Source organism: Crocodylus siamensis, chromosome 3 (assembly GCF_052110815.1).
Source record: "Crocodylus siamensis isolate JL-2025a chromosome 3, ASM5211081v1, whole genome shotgun sequence".
NCBI classification, from domain to species: domain Eukaryota; kingdom Metazoa; phylum Chordata; order Crocodylia; family Crocodylidae; genus Crocodylus; species Crocodylus siamensis.
In genome coordinates this window covers 87,108,571-87,125,184 of record NC_143397.1, presented here as the reverse complement: position 1 = coordinate 87,125,184, position 16,614 = coordinate 87,108,571, and the positions used below count along the sequence as shown (strand labels likewise).

The 16,614-nt window shown below is 42.5% G+C and overlaps 1 protein-coding gene across 6 annotated transcripts in view; it reads right to left on the bottom strand.

The window, feature by feature from the left end:
• CCDC171 (coiled-coil domain containing 171) overlaps positions 1–16,614 on the bottom strand; it is a 432,482-nt gene that overhangs the window by 353,262 nt on the left and 62,606 nt on the right. For all 6 annotated transcript variants that reach the window (XM_090038740.1, XM_090038741.1, XM_090038744.1 and 3 more), the window contains 2 exons: positions 11,171–11,263; positions 9,599–9,759 (listed from right to left, as the gene is read on the bottom strand). In XM_090038740.1, the coding sequence (XP_089894866.1) occupies positions 9,599–9,759; positions 11,171–11,263 (254 nt within the window). The remainder of the gene's footprint in view (positions 1–9,598; positions 9,760–11,170; positions 11,264–16,614) is intronic.

The window sequence follows — 16,614 nt, the reverse complement described above, 5'->3', positions numbered from 1 at the left end:
TTAACACCCTTTTTCGAATTTGATGTCAGTTTCCACTTTACGATGCTTGGTCTGACACCATGCCACACCAGCGAACAAGTTCACTGCATCACCCATCTCCCTGGAGAACGTGTCCAAACTTCCTTGGACACTTTCGTTAAGAAAGCAGCCAAGACTCCTGAGAAGACTTGAGCCAATAACCCTTCAAAAAGCCCAGCAAAGTCACCTCAGAGAAGTCCTTCCAAATCAATATGATTGCTATTTACAATAGAAATACATTAATGTAGCTATATTACTCATCTATCATTGACTGAGTACAAAATTCTGGGTTATTTTTGGTGAAAATAAGATATCAGGCCTTGGTTAAGGAACCAATCCCCCGTTTATAACATTGTTTCCTATGGGAAAATTGGTTCCAAGTTACAACATTTCGACTTAAGACGTGGCTTTCAGGAACCAATTGTGTCATAAGTCCAAGGACTGCCTGTACAGTGGCACTGAATTCTCATCCACAGCAATGTTCTGCAGACAAAATGTGGAGGGGGAAAAAAAAAAAAAACAACAACTCAGAAGCAATACTTCAGCTATTCTGACACCGATTTCTCCAGAAATGGCCAACAATACTAAACCACACCAACTCCACAACCCCTTGTTATTCTCTTAACACCACTTTTTATTGCCAGGCACGTCTCTGTGACTTCCATTAAAAACCAATTCTTTCATCTTGTGTAACTAGCAGCTTTGTTCTTCAAACCCCACATTTAAAGCTAGTCTTCCACCACTGACCTGGGTTTACAGCAGAGGTTCTCAAACTGCGGACTGCAGACCACTCCTGACCCAGGAGCTCCATTCAGGCGGTCCACAAAAAGGTTGCAGAACAATCAAGAATATCTGTACTTGTAAGGTAAGACTACTGAAATTAAAATATGAGTTGTGTGCTTTGATTTGTACAATAAAAAGAGTTTATTGAGTGGTCCACCGAGACCCTCAGCAATTTTCAAATGGTTCACAAAAAAAAAAGTTTGAGAACCACTGGTTTAGAGGCTCCCACTGATCAGTACAAAAAAAGAAATCCTTCACCCATATCCATTAAATTAATATGACAACACAAATTAGTCATCCTGAAGTACAAAACATCCCTACCATAAATGTTATATCGTACCCATTTGTGATGCAATACCTGCATTCCTAGTACAGAAAAGTAAACCTGGAGAGGGCAGACCCTTGGCTCTCTTCTTGAGGCATGAGGGCCAGTACAATTATCCTGCATATTCTTGTCCAATTAATCAATCACAGGGTCTCTATCCTTAAGCTCACAAGAAGTCTGTAATCTTTACAGATGCCAAGGGGTTTCCAAACTGAGGCTGCTGGGATGGGTGTCACTGTGAGCAGGACACATTATCTTATCCTTGTCTCTCCTTTACACTAGCCTGCCATGACTTGAATTAGAAAGAAAAAAAATGGAGATCAGTGTTCTTTGATGTTTAGGATAGATAAATGCCACCCCGGTGTTAAAGCCCACAGTGCTAGTTTATTTCCAAAATAAAAATGATAGAGCTATAACAATCTTGCCAATTACTTCATTAGTGAGGGAAGCCAGGGTTACAAATGAGGACTCTCCAAGCTGGATACTTTGCAGCTACTTTGCAAACATTCTCTGCCACTAATTAGCTCATTAGCAGTATGCATTGCCCGTGTCTCTCCCTATCCACCAGCGTCTTCTGTTGGGAGCAATCTCCGGCTGCTCTCTCCCAGTCGGTCTCTCCTTTTTGGGTTTAAATGTCCCATTGGGGTCAGGGCTTGTGGTTAGTTCCCACCCCTACCCCGTACCTTATCTGAGGGGTACTCTCTCTCTCTCTCTCTCTTGGTTCCCGGCATCTGCTTCCCAGTGCCTCAGGATCTTCCCGCACTCACCAGTGCAGCTGAGATTCTCCAAGAGGCAATCTCCCTCTAAGATTGACCTGCCGCCATTCTACTGAAGTTCCGCACCCCCAGCAGTCTTCTGAATTGCAGGTCTGGCTTCTTTTTCCCCCTCTAAAGTCTCCGTCATTCCTCATTCATCTTCTTGTACCTGAAGGCAATCAGTTCGTGTCCTGCTGCTGTTTTTTTGCTGGTTTTGGTGGGCTAATCACCCAATCTTGTATCGGGTGTGTAATTCTCCCCACTTGGCAGGGTTCAACATCGGGTCAGTCTGGCCCAACCTTGCCTAACAGGGCTCCTGCCCGAGTCCCTGTTACAGTCACCATATGTGTTTAGAGCAAGGGTGGGCAATGTATGGCCTGTGGGGAAGCAACAGCAGCTGTGAGGCTGTGTGCCAGGCACCGTTTGCCCAGCCAGGTAGGAGGAAAGCTGCAGATTGGGCAGGTCCTACCTCAGTGCCTGACACTTCAGCTCCAGCTCTGAGGTGGGCAGAATGGGTGGAAGGCAGCAGGGAGCTGGAGCCCCATGCAGTGGGGCAGGAGCCACCCAGCTGCAGCTCCCCTACAAATGGTTGGGCATCTGCTGACCAGTATGCATCTCCAGAGCTTCCCTGTGTTATCTGCTGCCCAGAGCAGCCTATCAGGGACAGGGGAGGAGAAAGAGAGGCAGGAAGAGCCAAGCAGTATCCAGGTTGCTGCACCTGTACCAGGAGACTCCTCACCAAGAAGCTGTACATGCTGGCCAGGGCCAGGGCCATGTCATCTGATGGGCACAGAGTAGGTGTAGGCAGGGAGTACAGCGTGGGCTACCCTGGGCAGAAGCAGGTAGAGGTCAGCCCCATGCAGAGTGGCATGGAGGGAGCTGCAGCCCTGATTGGGGGGGGGTACCTGCAGCAAGCTCTGCTGCGCATGCCCCCTGTTCCCCCTCCCTCCCTCCCTCCACCCTCAGCCAACTCCCAGGACCTAGTACACAGGCAGGCTCCCAACACACCTGCAGCCTCCACATCCCCTACCCCACCTACTCCCCCACACCCCCCACTCACGCAATATACAAGACTTTATTTTGAGCTGTTGTGCAATGGCCTCTATATATACCCTACTCAAAAAACAAAATTATTTTTTTAAATAAAATTAAAATGTGTTATAGTAGACGTTTGAGTTTTAGTATATGATTTGTTTTCATCTACAATTTGTTAAAATTTTATATTCTGAAAGATTGTGTGTGTGGCCCTTGACAGCTCACCACAACTCAGTAAACACCTGAAATATTTGCTCACCTCTGGTTTACAGTATAACTTCAAGACAGGGATCTTTTCCATTTGTTAACCATAGTGTTTCAGAGTTAAAACAACTTAAAAGTCAAAAGGTTACAGAAACTACATTTTTGACTGAATCTGTTTCCAAAGATTCAGACCTCCATTTCCCTTACTGTCCCACTTTGGCCAGGTTGAACTTTTTCCAGCAGCATTTCAAGGTTAGAACCTGCTAGTACAAATTCCTATCATAGACTGAGTCTTGGAATCCAGGTCTGTGATCACAAAAGCCACTATGAAAAAACAGCTATACTGAGAATTGGAAAAGAACAACAGAAGCCATAGGCAACAAAAAGAATGAATGAAATGGAAATCCATGGAAAACATGGGGTACATTCTGAGGTATAAAAAATACAAGTCACAACATGGATAATTGATAAGAACCTGTTGAATCTGTAATCAAATGAGGGTATGACATGGAATACAATAGGGCAATTATAAAGATGCTGATGAACTACCTTCCAGACATTGGAGCATACCTATTATATCAAACTATCCACAGCAGAATTTCTTGGTATGAGATTACTTGAATTGCCATGTTTGTAAGAAAACAAATAAATTATAACACTGTTATAATTACCCTATAGTTTTGTTAAATTTTAAAATTAACATCTAATGTTAAAAAATCCCTTAAATAAAAAAAGGCTTTTAAAAATGGGTACGGAAATTGAAAGTCAAATTCAATGAATGCAATAATTTTTAAATATGACATTAAGGATCGTGAACAAAATACCATATTTAAAAATAAACCATATAAAATTTTAGCATTTGTAGTTTTAACAATTGCGAGTTGCCAGTGAATATTCTACAGGAAAGGGCATCAAATAGCAATCTAGGTACCGCAAAAGCTGTGTTATTCGGCACTTTACCAACTGGAAAGCTCCACTATCAGCATTTGTCAATACAAATTCTTCCTTCAGAGGGATGTGGAAAAAGCTAAACCAGAAGTCCCACTTCCGATTTCACTGCCATGAGCTGAGTCCCACTTCTTCCTTGTGGACCATGGCCCAGGAAAAAACAGCCTGCGTGGGGCCGCCCTCCCTGTCTCCCAGCACACTGATGCCAGGGAGTGAAAGCCCTGGTGCACCAGATGCGGCATATTTGATTAATCAGCATCCTCCATTCCCAGGGGAGGCCGGATAACAGAGTTTTTACTGTGCCTGATTTGTATATCCAACAGAACTCTAAACATACAAATAAACATAGTAACCATATAGTACGTAATTGGATCCAAGTAACAGGATCCTCTAGAAGAAAGGATTATAAATATAAGGTTATAGGTTGTATTGCATAGCAAATATTAAGGAATAATTATCACTTGAAAGTGATTATTCTTATTTAGCATCCATCTAATGCAACAGCTGCTTCAGATGTCTTTACATAGTCTTAACTACATAAAATCATGCAAAAACAGTATTATTCCAATCTTGATGTAAATCGCTGTATTGGATCTTCCTTTAATTGTGACAAACAAAGGTAAAATCAGACGGCACTTTGTAGTCAGATATTAATATCAGAAAGGAAGAGGTTTTGGGAAAACAGAAAATTTTCAATTATGTGGACTGTCTTACTACTAAAAGGAAATTACTTAGAAATAGTTCATTTGTTACCAAACATATAATTCCCAGTGGAAAGTACAATAACCATTCTCCTCTGAAGTTAAACACACATTACTACTACTTATAAATTACCCATTTATTATCAGTCAAAAAACAGAGATTGAACAGGAAATCTTCAGGATGACTGACCATTTGTTTGGCCATTAATAAAGTTTGAGGCACATAGGGTGCCGAATATCTTTGCTCACTTCAGAAGAGATTCTGAAGTGAGGTGGGCTTCAGAATCTCTTCTCAACAATTTGCTTGGAAAAGCAAGAGAAATGACAAATACGTTAAACTCAGCCCTGGCATCAGAAGCTTCATCAACTTTGAAAAAAAAAAAAAAAAGAAAATGTATTTACAATCAAAGATGATATAGATTTCATAGACATTAGGGCTGGAAGGGACCTTGCAAGATTATCAGGTCCAGCCCCCTGCCCAAGGGGCAAGTAGTCAGATGGGGTCAGATCACCCCAGCAAGATAAGCATCCAAGCATTTCTTAAAAGGTATCTAGAGTAGGTGCTTGCAACACTGCTGGGGGGAGTCTATTCCAGACTCTGGAGACTCAGACCGTAAAGAAATTTTTCCTTATGTCCAGTCTAAAATGGTCTTCCAGCAGTTTGTGTCCTTTGCAGGCCTACAATATTAGGCAAGAAACAGCTTTCATGAAGAGTATATGGTGATAATATAAGTATTAAGGGTTATTTTCAGAAATGGGAGATAAGTAAGAGATATTGGCTGTGTACAAACATTAATTTCTAGTGTTCTTAGATTAAGAAAAAAAACAGTCCTCCAGCTCCAGTCAAAGCAGCATCCCGTCTATTTCCAGGACATCTAAGATTGCTGTTCTAGGCTCAGAAGTGGACTTTGACACAGCAGATCCCCAAGAACTAAAGAGGAGATCTGAGGAACAACTTTAGCCAGCATTCTTCTAATAAGTAATGGAAACCAAAAGAGAACAGGAATACTTAACTCTTGACATGATACTTTCTTATTTACTAGGCTATGCAAGGAAGACAAGTTGAAGAAGAATATACAAACCCAATCAGTTAAATGAGATGTCCACCTTCAGATATGAGAAGCATTGCATGCCTGAGGAAATGCAACAGCAAAAAAGTTGCTACTGGAACTGCTAAATTGAAGTGCGTTTCTCCACAAATAGTTGTTCTGAACTCACTGACTTTTTATACCAGTTCTTCAAAACATAGTGGCTAAAAAAGAGTCAACTTGAGGCTCCTGCATGTTTGGCAGAATGTGGAGAGCACTGGTCTTGAGGTAAGAATGCCTGGCATTGCCTTACCAGCTATCATATATACTGCTTTGAATAAGTCGTTCTTTATCTGGATCATGGAAGTCAAACTGAAGGGAACAGTTATACTCTTGTGTAAATGACTTTTAGGGCTTCAGCTATTCACAAATCAGACCCTTTGTGGGCCTCCCAACACTGATGCTCTCTCATGATTTTGGTGAAGGGAGACTACAACAGGGGTAGATTTCCTTTTCCAAGTGCAGTGATTGTGACAGAAAGAAAGTGTACCTATTTGTATCAGAATCACCAGCAGCCTCACTATGAGGAATATCTCCCTATGAGGAAAAAATTGAGGGAAAAAAAAGAAAACAAACTACAAGAAACACAAGATTACCTCTCTGATAGAAATGCACTGAATAGTATTAGGCTGCCTTCTACTTTGGAGATTTTGCTGGGAGGAGAACAAGACCCTCATTCTTGGGGAAGCAGATGTTCAGATATACCAGCTCTCTGGACAAAACAAGGAAATTTTTTCTTGGTTTAAAGTAGCCCAAGATGCCAGGAGAAGTAACTCCATTCTAGCCAAGTTGGAATAATGCTGTCTTGACTGGAAGGTAATCCATCAATCACCTGTCAAAAGCAACCATGACCATCACAACTCAAAACATCTTCAGAGGTAGCAGAGGAGGGGTGAAAGGAAACAGCAACATGCTAAAAGTGCCTCTGCTCAAGCAGAGAGCAAAGAAATTTGTTGAGATGTGCATACGTGTTCAGGAACAAGATTCCTGAAGAGAATTAAGCCTGAGATGAGATTCTCCTGGATATCCAAGTGTCTAGCCTAAATCTTGACTTCTGAATTAATAGGTTAAAAAACAAAGAGGTTCAAGAATTTGACAACCTCCCCAACCATTCCTTTTTGGGCACCGAAATAGCAGGAATGGACTGGTTGATAACACAGAGGTAACTACTCAGATACAGATTACAAATCGTATCTTGTCTCTTCTCGAATTTAACAGATCAAGAGGAGTTTGTAGAGTTCACTGCCTATCTACCCCATTCCTAAATAAGCTTACCCTTTACTATTTTTCTATTACTATATTATTATTACTAAATTTCAAACCCTAAAGTTTAATGTAATGGCATGATCACCAACAAAATAGTGAATAAAGGGGACAGACTGCATTATCTATAACTGGAAGGATTTTTATTTCAAAGACTATTTTCTTAAGACTTATTTTTTAATAAAATATTGTATTCAGAACTAAAATGAACTTGAATTAGTCTCAAACTTTTTGTCCAATTAGTTAAGGAGTCCAAGCAGTTAAGGATAGAAAAAAAAAAAGTCTTAATTTAGTCCAGTTCCTTAAAATGAACTATTTCCTAAAGCTTATTTTCTTGTTTGTACAGTGCAAGTTCAGAAACACCAAATCCTGAACCAGGGAACAGTCTTTGTCTTTTGACACGTTGTAATAAGATACACAACTGAATAAAACAGCATTAAGGTTACAAAGTAAAGCATTCAGGTTATAAATGTCAGAATAAAAAAAAAAAAAAATGTGCTCCCCCCTGCATTATGATACTGCCTTTCATTCTATGACCATATACTATTCTGTTCACAGGATCACCACCTGGTTTAGCATACAACATGGATGGTTTGCCATTTAGCTTGAATTATCTGACTATATTTAAACCAGAATGAACATTAGCAGCTATGAAATCTATTTTTCCAACACTAAAAGGTCAAGTTAATATTAAATGACAACTAAGTGAGACATATTGAATACGTCTAATTTGCAACAGAGGATACTTAAAGGTTTAATTTTAACTTCATTCTCAATTTAACCACTTTATTTAGAATCAGTTCTGCTAATCTAACTCCAAGAGCAAGGCTCTAGGCAACAAAGAAGACTGGCTAAACTGGATCACGCTTATCTTAGTTGGATGTTATTTGCAGATGTTATCAACCATGGGCAACTGGTGCCTCCTGAGTCAGAGGCCAGTCAGCAACCATACCCAATTGTCCCCACTGGAGGGCAAGGAGAAGAATCCCCCCAAGGCCGAGCACACTGACCCAGAAGTGCCAGTGGCACACCCAGACGTGCCGGGGCACTTCTCCTGGGGCCCCTACCCCCTGGCTGGTGCTCTCAGGGGGGGCACCAGCACTCCCACCTGCCTGTTGTCTAAGTGGGGAATGTTGGTTGTCAGGGGATGCACATGCACCACCTACATGTCGCCACTGTTGTCAACAGATTTCAATCTCTCCACTTCAGCCATATCTTAACTAATGTTGCACTGAGCTCGCTAGAGCTAGGGACAGAAGTTACACAAACCGGTTTAAGTGATCAGAAACTGGTTTAAAACTATAACAGAACATAAGTTCAGTGCACATGAACCAGCTTCAAAATGGCCAAAACTGGTTTAAGATAAACCTTGTTGAAAGTAGCATCAGACAGTTTATGAAACTTCTGTCCCAGACCCATTCCTCGTTTAAGTTAAATCAAAGTCCGCCAGCATCCCAGCATGCTCTAACATCCCACATACCCAGCAGAGGATCTGAGGCCGGTACCACCGAAGTTCGCTACTGTAACACCTGAAGGAACCACTTGCCAGGTTCTACTGCAAGGAAGAATACTTGTAATAAACTTAGGGATTACTATTAAAAGTTCACATGATACCAAACTAGATAAGGGGTCATGTCAATCCTTGTGGGTCTCTGGTAAAAGGAATATTAGGGGCAACACCCTGGGCTCCTCAAGTAGAGGGGAAGCCAAAGAATCCTCTTACTAAAACTCCATGAAAACTAAATCCAGTGCATTTCCTCTATAGATTTATGGTCAAGTTGTAGTCAATTAACTTTAGTTGCGGTTCTTTCCCTGCCTACTCTCTAATTTTATTTCTTGTTTTGCCTCCTTACCCCACACAATTATTGGGGGGGAGGGGTAAATTTAAAAAAAACAACCCCCCCAAAAAAACCCTTTTCTGATTGTAATTAGTGCAGCTTTTATTTATGTTTGACATCATTATATATTAATCACTCATACCCACTTCTTATTTCTTTTTCCAGGACCACTTCCCTCTCACATTTTCAGCTTGACAAGGACTTTCCTCTACTCTTTGCATGTCTGCTAAAGTACCAGTACTATAACACCTTTTTTTCCAATGCAATAGCCTATCACCAGAGAGTGAGTAGGTACAGAAAAGTCCTATGCATTACTTCCTATGAAGCAGAGGCTCTAAACTAAGAGGATACACATTATTTCCCCAAGGCACAAGGATGCCCATTTCCCCTTCTTTAGATATGCTGAAGATTCCAACAATTTTAAGATTCTTTGTTTTGCTCACCACAGCTGTCTGAATACTAAAAAAGCAAAGAAGCATATTGCAAGTGTGTGATCATGTCATCTTCCAGCAACTGCAACCTATGAAGGATATATACCATATTGGAATACAAATTGTGATTGCAACCTGTAATGGAGGTAAGCCACATTAGTATACATGTTGCTACACCAGCTTACAAATACATTTAGACAATAACTTACTTATTGAGTTTCTCTAAACTCTTTTGGGCGTTATGTCTCTCTCTCTCATATGCATTTTCTACCTCTTTGAACTCTTTCTTGATCATTTCCAAATCTGAGAGAACTTCTGCTTGGCTGGCTTTTTCCACTTGTAAAGCCCCTTCAAGGTCTCGAACCCTTAACTGCCAAATGTTAAGAAAGTAATTAAAGCAAGTTGGATAAAAAGCATCATTAATCTTCAATAATGTTTTATTTTGCTGTTATAGTTTAACAAGAATTATTCTGTAGGACATTCATATGTATGCACATAGACAACGAAAGTACTGAACACAGACAACATACGCAAGGATATGACTACATAGAGGGAAAAAAAACAAACTAAACCACAACAAAGTTTGTAACTAAGGAGAAGGTGCTTCTACTATACTTCGGTTAAATCTGTATTTTTTTTTAAATATACTGGTAAAGTTTGTCAGGAAATTTCTACCCTTTACGTGAACGTGATACTCATGGAAGTGTGGGATTAATAGAAAAGGTCAGAGTTCCACAGAATGCAGAAATATATAAAAATTCTCTCTCTATATATATATATAAGAAGACTTCAGTAGCTTCTGCTTGGTAGACAGACTGACAGGGAAAAAAATCTCTAACAGCAAAATAATTTTGCCCTCTGAATTCCTTTATATATTGCAGAAAGAAAAAGGAAAACACATTTTCTAATAATGTAGTGGTCATAAAAAATAAATGATTGCAGCAACAATTAAGGGCCACAAGAACCAAAGCAAAACTGCTTGCAAAATGACAGTAGTTAATCTGTTTTCATTCTATATGTTGACTAAGATATAAAAAATAGCTAGTAGCAAAAAGAAAGTTAGATTTTTAGCTTCAGTTTTAAAAACAAGAAGTGTTAGATGTCCTTACCTGTTATTTTAATATAGGATCATTAAAATGACAGTTTATTTTTTCCATGTTTTCTCTTTAAAATACACTGAGATTAACTTAACTGTATATGCAAAAGATAAAAACAGTTCCCTCTTACCAATCAAATCTGAAAATTTCAACAATATGTACTATGTTTGCTCACAAAACTACTTTTCATCACTATCAACCAAATCCTATAATCTTGTCAGAAGTTGAAATGAGCTCTTTGAAAAAGCATCATTTTCAGGCAAAAAAATGAAAGAATTACAATTGCCCCACCATGAAACAGTTGATCAAGAGCTTTCAAAACTTCATCCACTTCTATTGATAATGCCTCACAAAACATAATTATAATAGTAAAGCAATAATTTAATACTAAGAATTCCCTCTAAATAGGCATTGGGTTTGTTTTATTTAAATATGATTTCTGATTATTTTCATCTGCACTGTAGACCTTGCCAGTCTTCAAATGCTTTCATATATTAATTCCACAGTCACTCACAGCCACCTACAATACTAAGACCCAATTTGGTAAAGACACTTGTGCTAAAGATAACCCCGTGCATAAGAGTTATTCTATTCAACTGGAATTTCACTCCAAGTTAAAGGTTTACAAGAATTTTTGTGGACTTGTGGCTTTAGCAACTTTGCAAATATTTGACACTGGTTTACCTGAATGATTTCAGAATTGAATTTGGATTCCAGATGTGCTGCTCTCTCTGCTTCAATGTTTTCTTCTAACATCTTTATTCTCACTGTAGCTGCCTAGAAAGGTGTTTAAGTTAAAAACAAATGTTAAAAATAGTTTTATAAAGTGGTTCTTAAAATGGGTGTGCATGTATATTCTAAAAGCCTGAGTCTGTCTGTCTGTAACACTTTAATCGCACTCCGATTGGCTGACAAACAACCAATCAGAGCGTGAAGAAGCATTCAGATAGGTGGCAGCCTGCCACCATGATGGTGGGGACACAGGGGATGGAGTGGGGGGGGGGGGGGCGAGGCCAGCACAGTTCCCTGCAGGTGGCGACCATGGAGCGGAGATGAGGGGCAAGGCCACTGGAGCTGGCCTCGGTTCCTCCCCTCTTGCTCCTAGGAGGTAACAGTAGCAGCGGCACGGGGGGGCGGAAATGAGGCCACCGGTGCTGGCCTCTGCCTGCCCCTCCCCCCTTCAGTCATCGCTGCCTGCAGGGCCCGCTGCAGCAGTAGGAAGGGTGGAGTGGGCCCGAGCACACTCCTGCCCTCCCCCTGCTGCCGCATCATGGAATGGGGAAGCAGTCCCAGACCCCCAGCAGGAGCAGGGGGAGTGGGCCTGGATCCAGCACGGGGTGGGGGGAGGAGTGGGCCCCAGCCTGACACATGGGAGGGGGGGAGGGGGAAGCAGTGGGCCCGGGCTGCTGCAGCCTGACGTGGTAGCAGCTGGGGGAGGAGAGGAGTGAGCCTCCTCCCCCCCACCCAGCTTGGGCCCAGGCTCACTCCTTTCCCCCCCACCACCCATCAACTCCAAGCCCACTACTCCCATTCCATCACCACTGGGTCAGCCAGGCCCCTCTGCGCCCCCTGCCATGGCAAGATGGTTTCTCCCTGCCCTTGGACCCGGTCCTCCCCTAAAATCGGTCCCAGGCCTACTCCTCCCCTCCCCCCGCAGCTGCAGTGGGGAGTGAGGGAGCAGCCCCAGACCCCAAGCAGCAGGAAGTAATGGAGGAGTGGGCCCGGATGGGGGGAGACATGGGGCTCCATCCCCGCCTGCTCCCCGCCCCACCCCGTCATATTTGACAAGCAATTGACTAGTACAGCTGTGTATCTATATAGATATAGATACAGAGGCATACATAGATACATACGTATCTATATAGATACAGACACACACACGTGTGTGTGTGTGTGTGTGTGTGTGTGTGTGTGTGTGCGTGTGCATGCACGTGTTTGTCTTTTCCATGGGCAACTCCAGACGGATACTGTGGCGTGCTTGTACCCACCTTTTGGACTACAGTGTATGAGAAGCAGCTGGGAACATTTTTTAAAAATCCCCAGAGCAGGCAAGAATTCCTTTCTCTCTGAGCTCACCAGTACCTCCCTTCTCCATTGCCTACTGCTGCCACAGTCCCCAGCTGACATGAGGACTAGGGGAGTCCCAAAGCCACTTCTGGCCTGCTTCAGCTAGGCTGTGATAGAAGCTGGGTTCAGCCAGGAACAGCAGCAGGCAGGTTTTTCTTCCTGCCCAGTCTTCCAGAGTGTTTCCTGACAACCCAGGAGTGTATTACCCCTATATACGCTCAGGAGGCTGAACCTACCTGCCACTACTGCTACAAAACTTAGAGCTCAGGATACTATGAATTGTAGTTCATATGAACTGTTTTGTGATGAGATATTTAAGACACAGGGATGGGATGCAGACTCTGGGATTTAGTATCTGGATCAGGGACAGGGATAAGCAACCTACAGCTCATATGACAGATTCACCCAGCCAAACAATTTCATCCAGCCAGTGAAGCTGGGACATTGACAGCAATTTGGTGGCACTGGCAATAAGGCTGGAAATAGACATCCTAGGTGGAGCACTATCATCTGTGCTGCAATATGAACCCCATGTTGCAAGGCAGGGGCAATCCCACAGGGGTTCCACCCCTGTGCTTGCATGCAGACTGCATGCAGCTCAGGCTGCTTGCATTCTTCCACCAGAAGTAATAGACACTGGCGGCAATAAAGCGGTAGAGTCCATTACAGGGGTGGGCAAAATATGGCCCACTAACTGGATCTGGCCCACAGGTGGATGCCTGCAAATCGATTGCATCTTGCCCACAGTTTCTCTCACAGCACTCTGTATGGAATCAAGCGCCGCCTGCTCCTGACAACAGCCCTGGTCTTAGCCACCATGCACAGCTTCCTGGTGGGGCTGCTCCTGGTGCAGCTGCAGCCACCTAGGTACTGCTCAGCTGCCCACCCCACACCCCTGCTCCAGCAGCTCCTCCTTCACTGCTCCAGGCAGCAAACAGCACAGGGAAGTTACAGTGGCATCCATGGTAACATGTGCTGGGCATCACATGCCCAGCCAGACAAGGGCAGTTCCTGCCCCAGCTTGCAGGAGCCACCCAGCTATCTTCTCCACCTGGCTAGGCATGTAGTACCCAGCACACATCCCCAACAGCCACTGCTGCAACTTCCTAGTGCTACCTGCTGTCCAGTGCGGCACAGCAAGGGCAAGAGGAGGAGCCACTGGAGGGAGGCCACACCAGGCACTGAGAGCCACCCCGCCAGGAAGCTGTGTGCACTGGCCAGGGCCAGGGCCAGGGCCAGGGCCAGGGCCAGGGCCAAAGCCGTTGGCAGCCGCAGGCAGGAGTGAGGCATGGGCAGGAGCGGGCAGGGCTCAGACCCATGCAGAGCACCACAGGGGCAGCTGCAGGCCAGATGGGGCAGGGGAGGGTGGTCTGCACCTACACTGCCCAGGCAAGCTCTCCTGCATAAACTCCCTACCCTTACCTCCCTGCCCTCACCCCCAAGCTGCATCCTGTGGATGGCATCCTACACACATGGACACCTGCCCCCACACCCCGCCATTCTGCCCCACACACACACTATATACAAGAGTAAGACCTTATTTTGAGCTATTATGCTATTGCCCCTATATACACTACTCAAAATACCATGAATCAGGACATTTTTTTAAAAAAAAATTAAAATATGTTACAGTAGATGTTTGATTTTTAGTATTTTTTTAATCTATCGTTTGTTAAAATATCTTCTGAAAGATTTTGTGTGTGCAGCCCTCAACAGGTCACCAAAACTAGTTAAGTGGCCCACCAGCTGAAATAATTGCCCATTGTCATGCTCCGATTTTCCTTTGCTGTGGTGCAACAAAAGGGTAGCGATGTCTATTTGCTAACCATTTGTGCTGCTATAAAAATTTTGGGTGGCATATATGAGACACCAGGTAATATCTCTTTCCACCCTAAGGGGCACTGGCAGCTGGAAGGTGGTAGGGGAAGGGGAGGAGAAAAGAAAAAGTTGCAAACAAGAGAAATAAGTGGTTGCTCACCTTCAGACCAAACTTCCTTCTTTTGGCCTACCACTCCTAAAAGGTTACAGCTCCCTAATCTAGGATACTTTGATTCCAATCGAGGCAAGGAGAATAATTTTTTGTATCTATAGACAAGCCTATATCATGGTACTGTGAAACCTATGTAGTATTTCCATACATTATTTTGGTTCAAAGCATTATTATAGCTACCACCCTTGGTTTGTGATCACTGCATGCTTTTGTGTGGAGAGCAGCAGAACAGTGACTTCTTTTAACAGATACCCTAGTTAGTTTAAAGCCACAACCATAAGGCATTTTAATTCACAAATTAATATCTGTGTATACATGTGCAGCACATTATGGTTAAGTGTTAATGGTGTTTCCTATTTTCAAACATTCATAACTTTACTTCTAATATTTCTTCTTCAGAATACAGCCAAATACATTAAATATCATTACAAATCATCTCTCTGCCAAGGGTCTACTTTCAAAATCTGTGCAGTTAGAAGACTAAAAAAAAAAAAAAATAGAGAGGAAGAAAATATGCATAATATTTAAGCCCTGTATGATGACTCAAAACACTGAAATAATTTATTTTCATCTTCCTTAAGCATAAAGCTACCATGCATTCACCTTTCAGGCAGAGATGAAGCAATAGTGCACGAGTGATAAGGCATGATTTTGGACCATAATGGATGCAAAAGGCATGGATTTCTTAGGGCATCTTCTATTACACCAAATTCAGAGTCGATCCAATAAAAGATGTCAATGATTTGAACATGAAATTTTTTTCAGTCATTTCTCTTATGGAACCCTATTCCTTTGTATTTGCCTACTTCGAGCAATCAAAAAAACCAACAGAAAAAAGTAAAGAGCATTCCCTGAAGCTGGTGAATGTAGAAGTCCTGACTAGCTTTCTAAACCTACAGCACAAAAATCTACAAACCATAGGGTCAAAACTTATCTGCACCCAGGCATTTTGCCTTATTTACAAAGAAAAATTTATAAATCACCAGAACATTATCTTTCTCCCCAGGCTTAGATATTCCTATATTACATCCTCACAGACAATTCATTTCAGTCCAGGTGTTTGACAGTCACTCTTCAGACACCCCTGTCTATCTAGTCTAGAATGAATGAGTTGCCTACTACAAGTAAGTAGTGGAGTAAGAGAACTTTTTCTTGCTGGAAGATACTAAAGAACATCTAATAACAGGATGCTTTCAGAACAGAACATTGCCAGCCTAATAAAAAGCATTAAGAATAGCAAATACAAGCCATCTGGACTGCAGTTTTCCCTTGAAGGAGTTTAAACAGTCGCCATAAACTAAGTCCAGCTTCAAAACAAATTGTTTGGTTAAAAAAAGAGGGAAGGGGTTATGAAACATATTACAAACACAAATTCCAATTTAAACTAAGTTTTCCACTATTATTTTTACAACATTTCAATACAATAGTGCTAGCATAAGAGAACCATAATAAGAAAACAATTTTACAAAAAGGTCAAACTGGAAAGTATTCATAGCAGGAAAGAATTGAAAAAGTTAATGACAGTTACTAGGAAGCCTGTCTATGCACAATTCATAAACTCTGATTATGAATGCTGTTCATAAATACTAAACTCCCTTTGTTTTCTGAGCAGCATTTCCAAGTGGGGGTCAAATTCTGGTACAGAATGAGGAAAAGATTGGTATTACACTCTGATGGATGTCCATTCGAATGGAAGCTCCGGAAAACCAGTCTGTTGCATTTTGCCTGAGAGAAAGATGGTTTGAGGCAGTACAACTTCCCCTAGAAACAACAAGAAGAATGTTTTTGGTATAGCCCAAGGATGCTCAACTCCCAGCCCACAGGCCAAATCTGGCCCATGGCACTATGTCATCTGGTCTGCAGGACTCCCCACAGGTCTGGATAATTGGTACCTGCTGCCAAATGGTGGATCAGGCCCCCAATCCCAGCACACAGAGCTGGGCAGGGCTGATGCCGGGCCCCAGGGCTCAATTTCAGCATAGCAAAGGTGGGAAAGAGGTATCAGTCCCCAGTAGGCAGGGGAAGGAGGGGATGGCCCAAGGCCCCCATGGCCTAATCCCAGCAGGAGAAC